This window comes from Tetrao urogallus, assembly GCF_951394365.1.
Source record: "Tetrao urogallus genome assembly, chromosome: 6".
Taxonomy (NCBI): Eukaryota; Metazoa; Chordata; class Aves; order Galliformes; family Phasianidae; genus Tetrao; species Tetrao urogallus.
The window spans coordinates 48,079,106-48,100,327 of NC_136819.1; the positions used below are offsets into that span (position 1 = coordinate 48,079,106).

Consider the following 21,222-nt stretch of genomic DNA (forward strand, 5'->3'; position numbering starts at 1 on the left):
ATTAATCATTCTCTACAGCAGCAATTAGATACTTGAGACAGATCAGAACACATCAAATTAGCCTTATTTATTAAACAAAAAATTCCTAAGGAGTAAATAAAAAAGACACCAGATCATCCTGTGTGCTAAAACATAAAAAGAATATTAAGATACTGAAAATCAGAGCCTAAAAGCTTTCAGGTGCTATTTTCAAAGCCTTAACTGTAACCAAATAGCAGAGGGCTCTACTGCAGAATGCCTCATGGATTATTTTAGCAATAAGGTATAATTGAAAGGATTAACATGAATATAATGTTTCCCTTCCAAAAATTCCAGGAATGCAGAAATGACTCTCATCTGCACTGTATGACTCATAGTTTTAGTGCTAGAACTTCATTTTCACTTCTGAGGAATTCAAGCTCAGGGAAACATTACACAGAAATACTCAGTCTATTGACAAAGGCAAATCTCTCCTTCTCTTCTGCAGTTACACAAACCTTAAAATCCGTATCTTGTCACAGTCTGGCTTGGTTCAGCTTTGGGCAGCGGACATCCTGCACACCCAGGGAAGAAGGTGCTCACTGAGGGATCCAGGGGATCAGCCAAGAGGCAAACTTCACCAAACCAGCTTGAGCATAGCAAAGCGGCTTCCTCTTGCTGGGTTCCCCTGGTTTAACATGGCAGATAGCTTTCAGCAAGCAGGAAGGGGGGAACTACCACTATGACATAGAAATGCATAGCAAAACATCCACAGACCTCCAGACAAATCTGGACTAGTTTAGTGGAAGGTACGCAGCTGCCCACCAAAGATGTGATGCTCACTTTCTCTACTGTTCCTTCAGTGTGAGAAAAAAAAAAATTGTTTTTTAATGAGGAAACAATGTCATGTATTTGTTACAGCATCTAAGAGGAGAACAGCTCTCATCATCTAGATTCCATGTATCAGCAACACTTCAGGGCTTTTTATAATAGAAGCTAAATGTTAAGCAGATGAGAAGTTTTATGAAAGAGTAGGTCTGAGAACGGCAGCAGGGCTTGGCCTTCTGCACGAAGCAATCCCCCGTCTGCCTGTGCAATATATCACCAAGCTCACTGTCTGCTCCTCTCCAAAAAGCCCATCCCTGGCAAGCACCATAGCTGGGTGAACAACTCCATATAGCTGGAGCCTCACCTGCTAATTCTTCACAATCTCTTCCCCAGATCCACATACACCTGACTGCAATAACGGTGGAGATAGCATCTGGGGTTAGCTCGTTACATGTTTATTGCCCTTTTGTTTATTTCTTCATAAATATAAACTGTTGTTACCTGTGCAAACCTGCTCATCCAGCTCAGTTCTGGTGAGCCTTAGAAGCCCCAAATTGAAAATAGCCTAAAGATGTGAAGAATCACAGCACCGCAGTCCAAAAGGCAACCAGCTAGCTGAGGTGTTTAGAGAGAACCATTGCAACACACAGCATGTATGTATGGTTTTATATTTAAGATTTCCTGGCTTGGAGGTACTAGGTTAGCTAGTTAGCTGTGGTTATAAATAGAAGTGCTTGCTGACTCCAATCACCACTATTTGGCTTTTAGGCTACCAGTATAAAAGTACAGAAGGGACGGGTACTTTGCAGAACTGTGCTCAGTTTATCAATGGCCAGATCGTTCCTCAGCCAGGGAAAATAACCTTTTCTCCACGTCCTGTGATCTCATGCAAACAGAAATCTGAGCAAGAGAGGGAGGAAGGGGCCTTGGATTTAGATTTGATCTGATTTTTCATTTGGTTCAGTGTAACTTTAAGAAATATTAATCTGCTCCTTCGTTTAATTTGATCTGTACCACTGGCCAAGAGAGATGCACTAATTTATAAGTTGAAGCAAGCCTTGAGATAATGTCACCCACCATTCATCCAAATTTGTCACTAGCATCCCATTAAAGCTGTAATTATTTTTTAATTAAAACTAAGGAAGCTGGCATGCGTGTGCCTACTTTATACATCTGTTATGGGTTAAAATAGCTTTTAAAAAATGTTTTTTTAGACCGCAGTCTTTTGTGGCCATGGCCTATGCCAAAGAAAACGCAAACTTGCTTATTTTCTCCATGGGGCGCAACACTGCCTATGTGTGCCTGAACAGATTCGACTGGCCGTGAAAAGAATTCTAAATAAAACACAAACATGGAATTTGGCAACGCCACAGAAGCGAGCTTAAGACTAATTCCAGCATGCGGACGGCTCTCACACAGCAAGTCTGGCTCCACTATAAATGAAACCAGGCTCTGTAAAATCGCCAGTAAAGTTTGAGTTAGGATTTAAAGCGACAGCACGCTTATTGCACGGTTTAAGGGGGAAAAACACACGCACGCGCGCACACATATCCCAGCTTATTAAGGAAATTCATGCTGGCCCAATAAGTCTGCATGTTACAAGCTGTGTTTACTTTCAGCAGTAATTTCCATTAAAAAAAAAAAAAAAAAAAAAAAAACATTAAGTGAAAAAAAGAAAAAAAAAGAAAAAGTACATTCACTTTGGACTTGACTTTAAAAAGGAGCATTTTAAAAAATGTTGTAACTATTACTGTAGGGACCGGTGGCAGAGACAGCAAGGGATTGGAGACCTACTTGGTGGCACAGCTGAAGTGCTGTGTTAAGAGAGACAGAAGCATAAGGTCTGGGGCAGTGCAGGGGACGGGAAAGGTGTGGCAATGCAGCAGCCAGGCGAGCAGGGCGGCTGCAGGCAGAGCAGCCCTTTACCATCAGCTCTCCACTCCCATCAGATAGCCCAGCTGTGGGACAGTGACTCACTGGGGCTTGCTGGAAGCAAGCTGTACCCAAGGCACTGCCAGGAGAGGAGCAGAGATAACCAGGATCTGCATGCCCCTGGCACCCTCCCTGGCAGCCCAAGTCACCCCGGGGGGCAAAGGCATCTGCGAAGGGATAGTGAGAGTGAGAGTGAGGAGACAGCACAAGCATTTGCTCGTCTTTACCTTTAAAGGATAAAACAAATTTAAGAAATCCCAGTTTACAATCACAAGGCATAGCCTGGCAAACTTAAGAGAAAAGGGCAAGGAGCAAATTATTTAAGGCAGGGATGGCAGTGTCTCCCACATACCCTTACTCTCCCTTACAGAGCTGATGCTATCAGGACACAAAATTAAACTAAATCTCACATGCCCGCCCCAAACCCTGACCATCGGGCTTTCCCTCACAATGGGGAGAGCAGGAAGGGAGGCTAGCTGGCTGGAGGCCTCCAAACACTGCAAGAGCTCAGACATTTATGAGTGCACCCAACTGCACTAATGAACTTTGACAGTGGTGGTGGAGGCAGGGGTGAACACTGCCTTAGCTTTCACACTGCTCCTCCTGGAAAATGCACAGAGAAAGTAAGAAGGCAACAGGGGGCTTCACAGCCATTTCACAGGATTATTTCACAGCTATTCTACTTATCTACTGATTATGGTAGAGAAGGGTTTATCTTCAATGGGCTGCAGAGTTCTGAAGACTGCATCAACTCCTGCAATGGAGGCATCAGTTCAGTTTCAAGAGAAACCAGAAAAAGCAGAGAAAGAACTTCACTTTTTTATTAAATTTTATGCAGCTCTGCAGAAAGTTACTTACTAATCTTGTCCTGACCACAGGCAAAACCACAATGATCCTATTCCCAGTTTAATCAACGGTTCACACATTTTTATAAAGGATTTAGATTAATCAATCCGTAAACACTCAGACCTAATTTTGGGACAGAATTTGCATTTTAAACCTGCCTCTGCCATAATAAATGAACTTCCTTGTTCAACCAGAGGAGAGAATTCTCCAAATCTCTTTCAGAAGAAGCATATGGAAAAAATAGTTCCCCCTCAGGCAAAGGGCTCTATTGCCATGCTGAGGTCTTTCCACATTCCATTTACTTTTATTTTATTTTCATCTTGATCCTATGACCACTTTTAAAGAGTACATCTTTCCCAAAAATGCTCTGATTCTCACTCAATTCTTCCCAGAATTCCACAGCCCAGATTCACTGCTGGTGTAAGAGTACAACAAAAATTGAAGTCAGAAAATGTATCGTGGAAAGATGCTTGGCTAAGCACACGTATGTCACAGCAGTCCTTAGCTCATCCCTTGGGCTGTTCCAGGCAGATGCCCTGGGAGCATCGCACAGCTGAGAAGGAGATGTAAGGATCAGTTTTAGATCAGGGCCTCATGTGAAACAATCTAGGTCAATACAGGAGATGTGAGGAGACAGTCTGACACACAGAGAGGATGGGATGCTCTCCTCACGTTTACAGGGAACGGGCTGAACACAATGCATCGACAGTTGGCTCCAAATGGACATTTAAACAGGCATAAAAGCTGCAGATACATTGTGTAAACTGGCCTCTCTCTAACCTGTGGTTCCTTATGTTATTAGCGCAGACAATAATTTAAAAAGCACTGTTTCATGGTGTGGTTGCAGCGCCTTTGCCTCCCCACCGCTTCGCTTAGTGCCTGCATTAACCTCATTTCGTAAGTCCCAGGACCTCTGACTCTTACAGCTGAATTCATAAAAAATGTAAGCCCTTGCTATATGGGATTTTTGCCCGCTTTCTTCCAAGTGCATGTTTTACTGACTCACAGAGCCTGGCTTCCCCAACTTGTGCTACAGAAGGTTGCATTAGCTACAATAGACACCCATGGAAATGAATTGAATAAGATAAGAAAGGAAAAAAAATAGCAGGGGCACACGACATGCTCTAGCCTATCAGACTCCTGTATGTACTGCAAAAATGCTTGGAAAAAGCCTGTCCAAAAGAAAGCAAACAGCATAAAAACGTATGTTGCTAGCAGTTGCTCAGCTGTTTATAGCTCAGCAGAAAGAAGGACCAACATGCAGCACAGAGAAGCCCAGTCGGGCACGCACAAGGTGTACCAGCATGGCTTCTTTTACTCAGATCCCTTTCTGAACGTAAAGCATCCCATCTGAGCACAGATCTCTTTCTTTCATCTATTTTTATGAAGCATTCTGAAAAGAAAAAAAGAATGCAGTTCCTCTGAAAAAGGCAGCTCTGGAGGGATGGGGGAGTAATTTTTTTTGCAGAACCATTCTCTGCCCTAAACATGAACCATGCCAGGAATACGTGATCCAATTCCTCCATAAGTAAATAAAAAAAGTAAATGAAATAAAAAGTATAGTCATTTCACATACGCTGCCTCTTTCTTGCCTCCATCTTTCCAGCTGGCTCATGAATCGAAGAGCAATTCTCATCACAACTACCACCATACACCATGGCTTGCCCTACTTCCTCTGACGCTGAGTGTTATATTTGTGCACAAGAGATCTATCTCTGTTCACACAAACTGAACAGCCCAGTTCACTTCCTGGCACAGGTGAGTACGCAAACACTTCCACACATATCTGACAGCAAGTGATAAGAGAGACGATGACAAAAAATCTACTGCTGAAGGGACAGAAGACGACTCCATCCTGAATACGCCAGGTGAGGCTGTACAAGTGAACTGTTTAGCATATGTTATGTACGAGTGAATGGCAATTTACTGAGGGAAAGAAAGAATAATTGCAAACATTTATGCCTTGTACACATATATAAAAAACCAAGCTCTCAGAAAGAAGTGCATTGCCCAACCAAAAGGCAAGGCACCTGATGAACGCTACCTCTAATTTTGTTGCTTTGTAGGTGATTGCTTCCTCCCTTCTCTTCCTGCATTTGATTTCTTATCTTCTTAGGAAGTGTTCACCAAGAGGCATGCAGAAAACTGCTTGAAAAGGAACAGAGAACACAGTGGAACAGAGGCTGGTCCTATCCTGCAAACACAAAAGTGATACCTTGCCCTTTGCTGAGTTATAAAGACACATCACATATTACCACAACTTCAAAGCCTGGTCTGCTCTTCCCTTGGACAGTTGAGGTGTTTCTGGATGCACTAATAGCCACGGAGGTGCCCAAGCCTTGCCTACCATGCATGATTAAAGAATTCTTTATTTTTGCTGGTGTTTTCTGGAAAGTACTGCATAAGTGCCAAGAAAAGAGATGGCCGTGATTTGTTTGGGTCTTCTGTCAGAGCAGCAGGCAACTTGCCATCAGTGGTGCCTCTTTGTAACCAAAGCTACTCTCTCCCTTCCAAAGTACCAATATAGCCAAATAGTTCATGAATCCTGAGAAAAAAACAGGGGGTTATTACTAATGTGAACAACAAAGCACAAGAAAGGAGCCCTGTAAAAATAACTGCTCTGTGAGAGCAAACAGGAATGCCTTTCCTTTGCTTTCTCCCAGCCTCACCTTTCGCCTCACCTCCCACCTGATGGCAGCGAAGCGTTTGAGCTTTAACGAAGATGGATCAGTTGCTGTGCAGTCCCCTGGTGCTTACCCAACCTCTGAAGTCACCAAGCCTAAACCCGCCATCCCTCAGCAAACTACAGGGAAATAAATTCATCCATAGCAATAAGTAAATTATAAGAGCGCTTTCATCCATCTTGTTCCTATATTTTTTAAATTTGATTGTGACCAGAGAACTGCTGGCTGGGAATTACCCTTCCCCCAGCTCGCACATACACCTTTTAAAAATGCAAAATCTAGCCCTCTATTTCAATATTTCTGATGTCAGTGACCGGTGTCGGCTCTCCCCATACAGTAACTGCTTTAAAGCGCTGCATACAGCACTGCATTAAAAATTAATTACACATGCTATTTTATTGATAGTGCATAATGTAATGAGCACCAGCTGTGCTAAACATCCAAACTCCTTTTTAAGACAGCTATAAAAAAAGAAAGAAACTGCACTTCCAAATGCTTCTCCTGTCAGAGGAGAAAAACAGCAACATCTTGGATGGATTTGAAACAGGATTCTTTGATTTAGCTCTCCATTTGGAGCGTTTGAAGAGTTCAGACTCTCGGGCTCAGCATAGTGGTATGCGATCGAGTTAACTCTCTGTTGGAGCCATTGTCTTTACTGCAGGCAATGTTTTCTTGCACCCTTTTGTCTTGAGACTACCAGATTCAGTTCCCCCCATTAATATTGCAATTAAAAGCTTTTCATTTTCCGTGGATGTCTGGAAATTACAGGCATCTACTTTAAAGCACCTTTAAATATCACTATTGCCCCTGCTGGTTCTTAACTTCGCATAATTAGGACTTACAAAGTTAGAGTGATAGGGAGCCTGCCTGGAACAAAGCCTCAGCCATGCTTAAATTGCCAGCGTTGCTGCCCCATGCAGCACCCTAATTTTGTCTGCCTGAAGATTCCCTTAAGGTCCCTTCGACAAACACACCATCAAGTCAAAAAAGAAGTTTGTGATTAGATCCATCTATTTTGAGTTTAGATCTGAGTTTAATATCTGGTGAGACAGAGAGCTGCACAGACAGACAGGTCACATATGATTTTAATACTCAGATAGATGGATGAACACAGAGATTGATAGATAGATGAGAAGATAGATGCATACTCACAAACTGATGCATAACAGTTCTTAGCATATACATCTCTCACACAGCCCTGCACTCTGTAAGTACTGTGCAGAAAGTCAATTCTACTACAGCACGCACTAAATATTTCACTAAAATAAATAAATAGACGTAACCATGACTAATAGGGACATCTCTCCTGAATGTTAGCCAGTACTTTAAGCAAACCTTTTTTTATGCAGTAAAACGAAACTATCCATTTATAAAGGGCGTCGGGGAAGCTGCCCTCAGTCTTTGTCTGACCTCAGACACATTCACCTAAAATTCCTCTTTCTCTTCTTGAAAAATCACCCACAGCCAATCAGAAATTAAATTTTATTTGAGTTTGTTGTTTTTTTTTTTTAAAGATTCCGCTCAGCAAAAAATGAAGAGTAATGGATCATTCATTGCCATGGGACTAGATGAGTTAGGAGGTTGTTGTTGGATGAGTTTGTGTTCTCTGCTGTGACTGCTGTTTTATTTTCCACTGACCCTCCTGTGTTAATAAAGCCCAGTCTGGAGAGAACAAAAGTTTGCTTCTTGTCGTAGTAAGTAATGTGCTGAGCACATACCTTATCATTAACACAAAAGTTACTGAAATAATACTGCTTTCTAGAAAGCCTGTATTAATTGCAGCAAGCTTTATACAGCAAGGTGGTCTAATCTAGCTTTTCTTATTGGCTAATTCCAGTTATAAAATGAACACAAAATGAATTCTGAAATATACTTGAACGAGGGGAAAATATTCTTTTTAAACCTATTATTTACTAACAGGTATTTCTTTTATCTTTACTGTTGCCTTAACCTTTGCTAAGAAAACAGAAATATAGCAGTCAGTTGAATTTCAGTAGCCAAATAAATTGATATTAGCTTTACAACATGATTGTGTGATTTTCAGAATGTCCTAATGACTAACACAGCTGACTCCTTTAATTAAAAGGAGCTTGTTTCACTTTTCTGAGCTATGGCCCCATGCCTTCCCCTGTTTTAGATCTTCAGCTTCACAGCCCCGTCCATTAATCACCACTGCCTATGCCCACTTGCTGTTTTTATGTATGCAACTGAGTATCGTAATTGCTTTCCATCTCCTTCCATCAGCCTACATGTGGGAAGGAAGCAGTTTCACTGGTTGGCTGAATGTTTGTGTACTGGGCAGATTTAATTATCTTTACGGAGTTATATAAAACCCTTGCATATGTGCCCAGATCCAAAGATTTTGGATCAGGTATGTATCTGAGTGCAGGCAGAAGTGATAAAGTATCTGCATCACCGAGATTCACTTCATCTTATGCCGATCCAAATTCCTCTCATGGGGCTTTTGCACTGTAGGATCTTCAGGGCAGAGGCTTTTTTTCTTAGGAGAATACAATGTAAAGTGCCATGCACTTCTGTGCTGAGATTTGCAAAGCTCGTTTCTCGTTAACTTTAATGGGAAACGGGCATCCAAATCTCTTAGGCAGCTTTGACAATTTAAGACTTAATGTACAATATTAATAAATCAGCATCATAGAAAGAGCCTTATGAAGATGTATTGTGAAAAAATAGCCCCATAAAAGCCATAGCAGTGTATGTGTGCACACATACAGGCATACACTTTTCTTTACATAATTACGTCTCTCAACAATCATTTGCATGTCTCTGTTGTGCAAAAAAAACCTGTGTGCATTTTACAGTTACTCTTAGCAGTTGCAATTCATTGAAATGAAATAAAAAGCAGACTCAGAAAAGAACCCTAATCTGGCAAGGGGTAAAGCAAAAACGAATGCTTTGCCCATTTATATTTTAGATCCAAGCTACACAACCCCGTGAATTTCATGACTCTATTCCAACTTCTAATTAAATAGGCACTAAAAACACTTAAACAGGAGAACCCAGTTCAGCAGACAGAAGTCGCTGATGCAAAAATAAATAAATAAATAAATAAATAAATAAATAAATAAGGAGACTGAGAGAGAAAATATTCCAGTGGCAGGTATTTTAAAAATCACAGAGCACACAGGTCTTTACCTGCAAATTCCTCACTCTGTGGTGCCTTGAACACAAAGAGAGGCACAAAGACAGAAGGGACTACAACCAACACCCACAGGAGAAATGCTGGACATCCAAGCAGACTTCCCAGCATTATCTACAATGACTGAAGTAGCTACCAGCAGCCCCATTCCCTACAAAATACAAACTGCTCTGAGGCAAAGGTCTTTCCTCCTGTCTGCACAGCTAAATGCTACTCAGCTCACTGTGCAATCCTGTGTCCTGGTCCAAGATTGCAAAATGCAGCTTTTACACTTGCAGACTCCAAACTCCACTGGCAGCCTTTGTCTTGGGTTCCCCAGCACAAAATTGCTGGGACACGAGGGCCTGATCTGGGGATACCTGCAACTTCCAGCCTTCAGGTTCACAGCCTGCTTGAGGGCTGCACTGAAAAACTCCAGGTCCTGAATTAAATGAATGCTGAAAAACAGGAAAGGTAAGAAATGATGAAGGAGGAGGAGAGGCGGGAACTGTTGATGGCTTTTGTTAAAAGGAGGAAACAATTCCTCAGAAGCAAGAACGGGGCTGACAGAATAAAAGGCTAATCAAGCCAGAGAGACAAGCAGATCTCTAAAGCTGCAGCAAGTGACTATTGTAAATGGCTATATTAAAAAAGAGGCACAATGCAGGGATCATCCCTAGATTACTAGTCAACACAAAGAACTCACTTTTTTTTTCATTTCCACAAAACATTTCAAGTGCTAGAAGGATCTTGCAACTTCTACTGCAGAGTTTAAAACATACCTTGGCTCATTTACTGAGGGAGCTAAGAAAGAGTTAAAAAGATATAATCTCTTTTTCAAAGGAAGAAAATGCTTCTTTCAAGCAGAGATTGACCAACTACTGTCATAAACATGTAGCATGCACTTTGATAAAACCTATTCTCTAAGTGCCACAGACTGCAGCAGTAATTACAGGAAGCCATGATAACAGGTCTCTCTCTCCGCAGAGCTGGCATCCTTCTCCTAGCAAACACACTACTGAAAACTAGCTCCAAAGTGAGAACTGAAAGTATGTAACATACCAAAGCCTTGCCTTCCCACCTCCTTTAATCAGTTATTCCTTCCTTCCTTTTTAATTTTGCTTCCTTCCCTCCCCACTGGCTATTGGCAGCAGGAGCAGTGGGAAGCCAGCTCACTCTTACAGCTACCTGCCTGCATGCAGTTTGCTTCTGTGAAGGTAGAACAGAAAAGCAGATCAGTACCGGTTTGTTTCATCAGCTGGGGAGAGCAATGCACCTATCTCACTCAGTGCCCATCACCCAGAAGAGCCTATCTCCACACCCGTCTCAGGTCAGTTGGTCAGTCTGCTGAGGTCAATGAAGCGGAGCTCGACGAACACACACATACCGACACACTGTATATGGCAGCATGACGAAGTCAGACGTCATGGGACGTCATCCTTGGGACATGCTGGTCATGTCACACCATGCCACACATTGCTGTCAGGTCAGCACAAATGTCTGGGTCTCAGTCAGGAGGCACAGGAGCCTGCTTCATGCACCACGAGCTTTACCAGGGTCTACACAAGACCCCTCTCAGTCTCCTCCCGAGTAAATTTTGTCGCTCAAGACAGAGGACTTCCAAGATGAAAAACTTTTTCTCTTGGTTTATTACAGCAAATTCAGACGTGCAGAGACCTTCTTGTGAGATACAGTACACTGCAGCAGCTTTTGTAAGGAATATATTGAGCATAGTTAACTTTGGCCATCTTAGGGGGAACAGGAGGAGCCATCTGACAAAGATTTTACATGTGACCTGCCATCTCTCTAAATCCTTTGGTCCTCAGACACAATTTTTCCGTTATTTTTTGAGCTCTCTATTAAAACTCCATGCACATCAGCATGAATCAGGGCTGCAAGGGCTGGCCCACCACAGTTAGTCTCCCTCATAAACGCTTGTAGATTTTGCCACAGCTGTATTTTCATTTAAGCCTTCCCCATTTTCACCTCTCCAGCCTGCAGTTCACCACAGACCCAATCCTACAACTGAGCCATGCTCAGAAACACCCACTGATTTCAAAGAGATCACTGGGTCTGAAATGACGGGGTCTGGCAACAATATGTCCCCATCCTCTCCAGCGAGCTGAGCATGCCCTCATTTCCACATCACTTTCCCCTCCTCACAGTGACAAAAGTCAGGCGTCCAAAAGGAATAAAGGAAAGAAAAAGCTGATGCGGGAGAGGGGAGGGATGCGTGGCAAGTTACCAAGGAGCATTTTCTCAAAGCAAAGGAGAAAACTGCATGGAGCACATACATCCTGCGTGCACATGGACATGGAGGAAAGCCTTTAAATACAAATGATTAGGGGGAGAAAAAAAAAAGAGGGGATAGGAGAAAGACTTCAGATGTTTAATGTTATCCAATTAAGCTTAAAATAAACAGCCCAGAGAGTTGAAATCTTGATACCAGGCTATCACATTCTGCGAAGAGTTTCAGACATTTGTTCACAATGTGACACAAATGGCCCAGCAGCCACTGGTGACATCTGATGGTGGCAGGCAGGAGGGGAGGGACGGGGGAAAGGAGGGAGTGCGCACCCCTTCCCATTCCCATCCTCTGCCGGGGTGCAGGGGGCAAGAGGGAAGGCAAGGGGTGTTTGGGACACTTCCAGTGCCTTCCCCATACAACCCAGAGAAGGCAGTTCTCCCATAGCAAAGATGACATCACTTGGCAGCACTACTGACCTTCAGATAGCAACAACAAAATAAATGTTTCTATTACCTGACAACTGACAATGACATCCAAATGTACCTGACGTCTCAGTCTGAATCTCAGTCTGAGTCCCGCCAACTGAGACTGCACGTGCACCACAGCAGGGCAGGCTAAGGCAGGGCGGGAGAGAGGCCAGTGCGCGGAGAGGTGACGTGATGACGGATGTGTGAGGGTGGGAGGAGGCAGCTATTGGAGCCCCCGGCAGGTTTGCAGGCCTGGACGGCCCTGGAGAAAAAACAATAGAAAAAACTGTCAGTCGGACCTAAGTTTGAAGGGACAGAGGAGGCATCATCAGGGGGAGCAGGCGAGGTGGGGGCTGGCTGCCTAACATGCTACACTCTCGCTCTGACCTCTGCCTCAGCCGGGCTGAGGCATGCAAGCCTGCAGCAAACTGGGAGGGTGCAAGAAGTGGCCCCGTGAGCCCAGACTGGGCCTGCCTGGGCACGGAGAGGGACGAAGCAAGGGCAAAGCCAGTCCCAGCGCAGGGAGAGCCAGAGGCGGCAAGCGTCACCACCAGCACTACTCAGGGACCAAATCAAAAGGGGGATTATTGTTTTACGGCTGTGTTAATGCATTTAGCTGACACAAAACCAGGCAGGCTCTCTGCCGAGCTGCTGCTGAAGCGGTCTCGACACGGCAGCGCAGACAAAGTGCAGTGACTCTGAGCTCAAATGGCTTCGGAGGGACGCCAGGAGCAGAGCTCCTGGAATGAAGCATTCACGGGCCGCTGTGCTGCCTGCCCGCCTGACCCGCAGCCAGTTATGCATTCTGCACGCTCCCATTATGCACACTGCTTCCCTGTTGAGCCTGCAAAGAATGGAGCAATCTTTTTCCCGATAGCTAAAAAACAGTATTGTAACTTCCAGAAGTATTATTTATTTTTAACCCCTCTAGGAATCACCTGCCATTTCAAAGCTGTCTTTAGACCTCTCTCCTGCTCCACTGGAAATGCTCGCTGCTCCTGGCACTACTCCAGGTGGAGCTCCGCGGCTTAGAAAACCCAGACACAAGCCTTAAATATCAGTGTACACCTGCATAAATACAGACAGGCACAAATAGACATACACGCACAGAGTCAGGAAGACCCATATCTTTGGCCACTGCAGAAGCAGCAGAAGTTAGAGGAAAGCCGCGGGTACAGCGCTGCTCTGTACCCTACCCCATTTATTTAAAACTGCGCCTTCCACTTAATTGTTATATAAAGCGAGGCTACTAATCAAGGGCAGTTTCTAAATGAAGATACGTGGTGGAGTGGTCACCATTAAAAAGCTGGCATATGCTAGCAGTTACCACACAGTGGTAGATCATAAACAATAGTTTCCTTCGCATTTACATTGGGAAATACATGTGTTAATGGGTATCTTTTAGCAAACATTCTCCTTTTCTGGGGGGTGGCAATTTTGTTGTGCACACATGTGCACCTTGCATACACATGCAATGCCATGGCAGCAAGAAGAAATACTTTTACCCATGCTTCTTCCAGCCCTAGAAAGGCAACAGTTGGAAGGGAAGCTGTCTACCTCAAGAATCCTGGTTCAGATACCGAGCGTACGTGTTGATCTGACAGCTACACATGTGAGGCAAACAGGAATAGTTCATCCTTGGCACAGCATCCAGCACTCTACTCTGCAAGGACTGCATTTGATTTTGCCATTTATCTTAAATGGCTAAGAGACCACCAGTGCAAAACATTTGTGTGACGCGTTTGCCAAAACCACAAGTGAAGAGTCTAAATTCCCTGTGTAAATACTTGGGCTTCAAGCATCAAGGATAAAATTTGTGCTTTTTTGTGAGCACTGGCTTTAAATAGAAGCCATCTCTGTGGCACATGGGGCAAGGGAGGATCTTTTATTTTGGGGCTCAGTTGCCTGGCTTTTACAACTGTTTTGATCTCACTGCAAATATTATCTCAGGCAGGTAGTGATAACTACCATCTAGCTTGTACATTTTGGGCAGAACTGCATGCTAGGTACATGCAAATTGATAACAGACATGGATTTCTGTATCTACAGAAGCCACTCTAACATATATGAATAACGTTACCTTCCACGAAGCAAAGAAAACATAACAAAAATTCCTAACAATTACCTAACAATCGCATCTTGTCTTCCTAACATTACAAAAATAACTAGGCTAGTACAGGCTGAGCTGAGCTCCATAGGTACTCATCCTTGCCAAGAAAGCTGTGATTTTGAAATCTGGATTAGTGTAGGAGCACAGAGCCCCTACATCTTCTGTAGCACATAGGCATGTCTGTGATTAAGGGCACAGAGGCACAGATCCTGCAGTCGCTCAGCTCTTCTTACATTGAAGTGCCATACAACAGCTTCCACTGGAGTTTGGAGCCATCATACAGAGGAATCTTATGAAGCCCACCAAGCACACCATCAACCACAACTAAACGTGGTTTTAATGCGCAGGTCCTAGCATATAACACTACCCTGAATGTCACTTTATCTCCTCTAGTCCTGGTGGGTCCCATCTTTCTGTTAGCAATGGATTTTATACAATCTATTCAGCATGGCAATATCTAAGATGCCTATACTTCCATGATTCTATGCCAAAAGCTCACCAAGAGAGGCTCTCCCTGCTCTTAACCAATACATTTCCTCTAGAATAGAACAGAAATTAAGGTTTCAGACAGGTTTTTAATCCCCTGGGGAAAGGAATCATAGAATCATTTCACTTGGAAGGGACCTTCAAAGGTCATCTAGTGTAACTCCCTTTCAGTGAATCCTGTTAAGATCCTTCCAACAGAGGTAGTGGGTGCAAGCCAGCCAGCCATTAACAAATTTATAGGAAGAACCCACATAATCAGGTTGCCAGTGAAGGGATGGAACTGAAGATGTCACTCAGAAGGCCTTTTTCTGTCCTTAGAATTATATATCAGGGAATTTAAAATGTGCTAATCTAGTGTGAGAAAGGAAATGAGAAGAAAGGGAGAAGAAGAATAGACAAAGACTCTGGCAGACTTTCAGGGAGTTCTACCACCAATCATAGACAATGATCCTGGGACTGCCAGACCAGAGGGATAAGTCTTCCCCCAGAAGTAAACCAGACAATTCCTTTTTTTCCTTGCTACCACTTTAGGGTTAGCTTCTTTGTCGCATATAACAGTATAGTCTTCTAGAAACAGACTGAGTGGCAAACCATGAAGAGTGAGATTGTATCCACTTCCCTCAAGGAAACTAACAGAGAAAAGGAGCACTCCATCATTAGGTGTGTAACACCTCTTTATAGCTATCATAAGAATAACAGTGGTGCTCAGCTTATGTTTGCTAAGAACATGTCCGTGTTTTATCTAACCAGCTCCTCTTCTGTGGCATTTTTCCCCACAGAAGCTCTATGTAAAGCCAAAAATGAACACATTGTTCTCTATGCTTCCTCAACTTAACTGCTGTAGGTAATAGGCATACACAAAATGCGCAAACAGATAACACACACAGATATAGGTAGACAGACAGATGCTATCCTAAGAAGGTGCTAAGAGTTTTCTGCTCAATCCACACAGGACCAAGGGGTGGATTGCAGAGTCTCTGAGACCCTACAGCCAATTGACCACATCACATTGCACACTGATTTCAAAAATCAAACACTCCTGCGAGTCCTTGGCTGTCACAAAGGGAAGAACCACAATCTGCAAGACGAGAAAGCACACTACAAGGACAGTGGTGCTGATTTAGGGGCTGATTTGGAAAATCTGGACCAGCTAGTGTGAGTGCGCACACAGGTGCAGCTCTGCTTCTCTCCATACACACAGACATGGTGGATGAGATTTGAGTCTCCTCCTGGGTCAGCATTGGGAAATTGCTCACCTGCACTGCAGATCTCAATTATATATTCTGCAATCATTCTGCATGGATGCAAGGGGAATTTTGCACGTACCATGAGTGTGGAACATGCACAGAGGCTGTCACAGCACAAATAAAAGATCTGCATTGCTGATAGTAAAGCAGGATTTTGTTCTTATACTTTAAAAAGGCTCAGCAAATACTGCCTGCACATGGCACCAGCTCCCAGGTTGTGTTGCCTTCCCAGTGCTGCTAAGAGAAATTCTTTGCTCTCTGCTATTTCTAAACTTGTGAAGAAGAAAATAAGGTAAATTGGACATGACCCCAGAAGATGGAAATGAGCATAAGAGCCTAGCTGAACACGACAAAAGGCACAATCAAGGCACAAATTGCATCCTTTTGTTGTCCCTCTCCCTGAGCCTAGGCACGACTGGCCATATGACATGGTATACGTAAAACACTGCACTCCTCTGGCACATCTGCAGAAAAGTCCCCAGGCAAAGCACAAAGATGGAGCTGCAAACAGAATTCACAATGTCCCATGTCAGAGTAGGGACCTGATCTTAATTTTAAGGATGTTTCTTTGCATCTCCCGTTGCGTGTAAATGCAGCCACAGGTAGCTATGGTGCTGCTGCATCCCTCAGGGTGCTGCGTGCCTGCTGGGAGGGTGGCTGCCTGTATGCACATGCAGACATGTAAGCCTTTTTAGTTTTTGTGTGCCTCCACGTGCCTGTCTGGCAATGGAAAATCAATCAATAGCTGGTTAGAGACTAAAGATCAGTTCCGTTATTAAAAAACTCTCTTTTAATAAAAAGAAAAACATCTGTTCAGGCAGTGAACAGCTACAAATTCAGATTGCAGGCTGCAGCCTCATCTCTGCCCTGTGCCCGTCGTGTTCAAGGAGAGTATTGCAGATGCTCTGAGATGGGTTTTACATGTACCATTGCAGCAGCCTTGAACAGACACATCCAGAAGCATGAGATCTATTCACCAATCTTTCCAACAGATTTTTTCCAAGCTTTTTCTAAAACGAGTTGTCTTATCTGTATTACACCACCACGGACTGTTCCCACATGATATCATTATCTTTCTACTATGCCTTTCCTTACAATCACCAACAGGACTGACAGAACTAAACATGCACACGCATACACATGCACACACGTATCAGTGAGACACAAAGACACGAACATTTCCATCAGGAACCAGGAGTGCAGTGCATGCACACCCTACAAGTCCAAACACACACAGTGTCCCCAGAGAGGGCAGAAAGCCTGCAATACACGCAGACACGCTGTTATACACACTCACATGCAGAGCACGGCTCTCAGACACAGACACCTGCACACCAGCCCCTACTAGAGGTGCTGGAGCAATTCCCCTGCACCAGCTCCCGATGCTCTGCTAAGATGAAAACTTTACACAAGCTGAAAAGGGAAAGGCTCATGGGGGAGAGAAGAAGCAGGGCAGTGAAGGGATTTTCGGGTACATTTTGCTCAGGGATTTTTTTTTTTAATTTATTTATTTTTTTGGCAGACAAGGATTCCCTTTGAATTGATACATTTCTTTCTCCCAAGAATTTCCAATGATAATGCATAAATGAGTCACAGATCAAGAACAGTGACGTGGTGAACAAGAAGGAGAAAGAGCGTGTGTGAGGGGCACTGGCACAGAAATTTGACAGTACCCCAACTCCCTCCCCCCCCCCCCCCCCCCTCCCCCCATGCCAAGACATTAATTCTCACAAGTCGGAGAAAATTACTATGCATGAATGCAAAAAGCATGATCAGGAGTAATTAACATGGCTTCATATGCAAATTTTATTAATGCAGAAGTACAAAGTCATTATGCAAATGAAACTTACGTCAACTCTCTTGACAAATATTCATCTCTAAAGCTCAAGTTTCTCCTTCCGAATTTTTTTTTTTTTTTTTTTAATTTTTGGTGTAAAACAAAAAAAAAGAAAAAAAGTGACAAGGACTGTTTGACAAGTTTGCAAAGTTGTTTTTCAACCGGAGAAATTTATTCTTGCATTGTTGATATTTTTTTGTTGTTGTTGGCAGGTACACGACAGCTCATGGAGGAGAGCGGGAGGATGGGGGACGCGGGCTACCAGCAGCAGGCAGCCAATCAAAACGCCAGCGGCTGTAATGAGCGCGATTGATGACTGTTTGGCTTTACTGCAGGGTAATGAACTAGAATCCAGTCTGAGGAGGAAAAAAATATGAATATTCATGAAGCTGTGCTCCTGCCTTTGATGATTAAAGAAATTTTTAATATTCAAATAAGCGCTTGCCAAGTGATTAACAAAGAACAAGCACGCAGGAATATGGAAATGGAGCTGTGGAAGATTTGGGAGTCACAGTCTGTGCAGAAAAGACAGCACAAAAATTCATAAACAAGATAGGCAGATAACCCAATTCAAATCTGAGCAAATAAAGGGGGAAAAAATCTTGTTCTTTTTCATCAGTTTGGATATTGTATCAGTCACTTGTTTTAAAGCACGAAGGAGAATAACAGCAACCAGTGCAATAAGACCAGGGAAGAATATCCAAACCCTGAGAAACCCAACCCGGCAATTACAAAGTAAGAAACCTGGGTGAGAAACTGATAGGAAAATGATGGCTAAGTCCACTGTCTGCTGTGGGCTATTGCTTTTCAAAAGCAGGAGCCTGCCTGATGCTGAGAGCCTAGCAGCTCCCACAAACCACCAACTTGTTGTATGTGACTGGCAGGAGCCAAAAGTATCCTGAATAACCCAGCCGGTCCCTGCCGATAAATCCCTGCCCTCGGCTACAGGGTGCATGGCAGGGCTCGGCTGCTGCATGCAAGAGGAGGGAGGGAGCGCAGCACAAAGCAGAAACGAAATTGGTATTGCCAGGAGACGAAAGAGGGGAAAAGTACAAAAAGAAGGTGCAGGAAGGTCTCGGCTGCCCACCCTGGTAATCAGCTGGCAAGAAATGCGCTCTGTGCTGGAGTGAGTAAGGTCCTCCCCTCCCCGCAGGTTTCTGAATAAGGATACAAAAATCCAGCCACGTTACAAAATGTCTGATAAGTTCAGGCTCTCACAGTTTAATAGCTTCACTAAGGATTCACACTGAAGCACATAATAACAATATTAGCTGCTAAAATGACTTTGCAGTTAAAATACATCTAATTAGCAGCCAGCGACATCCCTTTTTTTTTTTTTTTTTTCTTTTTAGGAAAAAAAAAACAACACCAGTTAACTTCATGGCTACCTTCAGCTACAAGGCAGAAATGTGGCTGAGCTCTTTCTATTACTCAGAAAACAGTGAGGATAAGGATGTCTTCAAACTCTTAGGATGTTGGAAAACCGACTCACCTGCTTTGTTATTAGATCCTGGGGTTTCACAGGCCTGTTGGCTTTTCTGCAGAGCTTTAAAACCTCTGGTTAATTACTTCCTATTTAAAAACCTAAAGAAAGCACAGTCTAGGTACCATTTAATAATTAGCTGATGTCTTCAGAATGTAACACTTCCACTCTGCTCAAAAAAATACTAACAATACAACAGCATGAGGACAATGATACAAAATGCACAAAACGGCCATGACCGGAACATTCAGAGTCACCATGAAAACACATCATGGAGCTAATGGGATTTCTTCCTCCTTATCTGCTCCATTTTTAGAGATACAAAAATACCCACTATTGCTGCACTACATGAAAGAAACGAGGAAAAAGAAGAAGGGGAAAAAAATAAGAAAGAAATGGTGAAATGTAAGTAAAGATAAGGTTAAACGCACACAGAGGTATTGCTTGGAGTCTTTCCTCTGCATAATGCCAAGACCTTTAGAAGATGCCTGTTGTCTCTAGGTGCGTGTGGGAGGGAGAAGTGTGATATTACATAACACACATGCTGCAGTGGCTGTGCAGAGCCATGGTGATTAAAAAGCTTGACTGTGAAGCTCAGCTTTCCTTTTCTTGGGCTTTCTGAAGCTTTGTGCCAGACCCTTGAACACCGTAAATGTTATCCTTTGTCTCTGAGGTTCCTTGTCTTTATTTTAATCAATGCATTTTCTTACTTCATGATACAGAAGCAACTAACAGCTCATGCAGTCAGTTGCTTTGAAGCCTTTCTTAAATGGCAGTTGAGTTCTACCACATAAATGTGAATACTTAATATTTATGCCACATTTTCTTTCTTTCTTTAAAAGCCCCCCATTTACATATTTCTGGGGAATAATGATACTTCAGCAGGGCAGGTGAACATACATTTCAGCATACAGAGTCAATGGGAAAAAGTATTTAGAGTCAATATTGTAAAAATCAGCCCTAAATTTAAGTGGCTTGAATTGAGCATGCAGCTGCGGTTTCCTGTCAGTGGTTAGATGCTGTAATAATAATAATAACAACAACAATAATAACAATAATAATAATAATACGCCTTTCATTTCTCTAGTGCCTTCCACGCAAAGATCTGGAAGCACTTTACAAAGATAAATAAATGGAGCTTGGAACACTCCGTGTGGTTAATAAATATCCTAATATATCTAAATATCCTGTTCCGAGCATGTAACTCTTCTCACTGCATAAAATTCCACATCTTACATCATCCACACATTTGCACATAGTGTTTTACAGGCTCAGCCACTGTGAGCAGGCTGTGGGGATTTGCACTTACCTAAGAGATCGGGTGCTTTTCCAGGAGCAGCCAGCTAGCACAGTACCAAAACCTGTCCTTTAGGCAACAGAGGTGTCAGTTGTGGCTGGACGTGCTCTGAGGTTTGGATGCTGCGGTATCCCTATAAAAGCTGGGTCTCCAAGGAGCTCCTCATCCCCACCATGCTTGACACCATACAAGGCTTTGCCCAGGGACAATGGTAATCCCTCAATATGGAGAGCAACCAAGAGGGTGAGAAGGGGAAATGAGGGCAGAATTGGGCCTGAAATGTCCTAAACGGTAAGTAAAACACTGGAGATCAACAGATGCGATGTGAATATAACAGAGGAAAATGGAGTTTTTTCTCAGCTCAGAGGGTACTCTTGAAGACAGGATCTGGGTGGGTACACGCCCCAGGGCAAGAGCAACATCCTTTCCTGAAGCTCTGGTTTCCCTTTCCTACCCTCTCATGCCTGCCCTCCTCAGCCACACAATGCCTCCAAGCAGAGCCCGGCTCTCGCTGTGGGGCCTCCAAGTGCCTCACACAATGGTGCCCCAATCTGAGCTGCAATGTCCAGAAGCTACCACAATAAACTAACAAATAACAATAATCACCCTGATCTGGGGAGTTTGTTTTCCAAAAGGCATAAAGGGTTGACAATAAACAGTTCA

General features: G+C 43.4%; 1 protein-coding gene across 4 annotated transcripts in view; it reads right to left on the bottom strand.

Moving 5' to 3' along the window:
* The window catches only part of BCL11B (BCL11 transcription factor B), a gene marked incomplete at both ends in the record, with an annotated part of 88,854 nt that overhangs the window by 36,398 nt on the left and 31,234 nt on the right, over positions 1-21,222 (bottom strand). For 2 of the 4 annotated variants that reach the window (XM_079537352.1, XM_079537351.1), the window contains one exon: positions 12,146-12,361. The exons of the other annotated variants lie outside the window; for them this stretch is intronic. In XM_079537352.1, the coding sequence (XP_079393478.1) occupies positions 12,146-12,361 (216 nt within the window). The remainder of the gene's footprint in view (positions 1-12,145; positions 12,362-21,222) is intronic. 4 annotated transcript variants of the gene reach the window in all.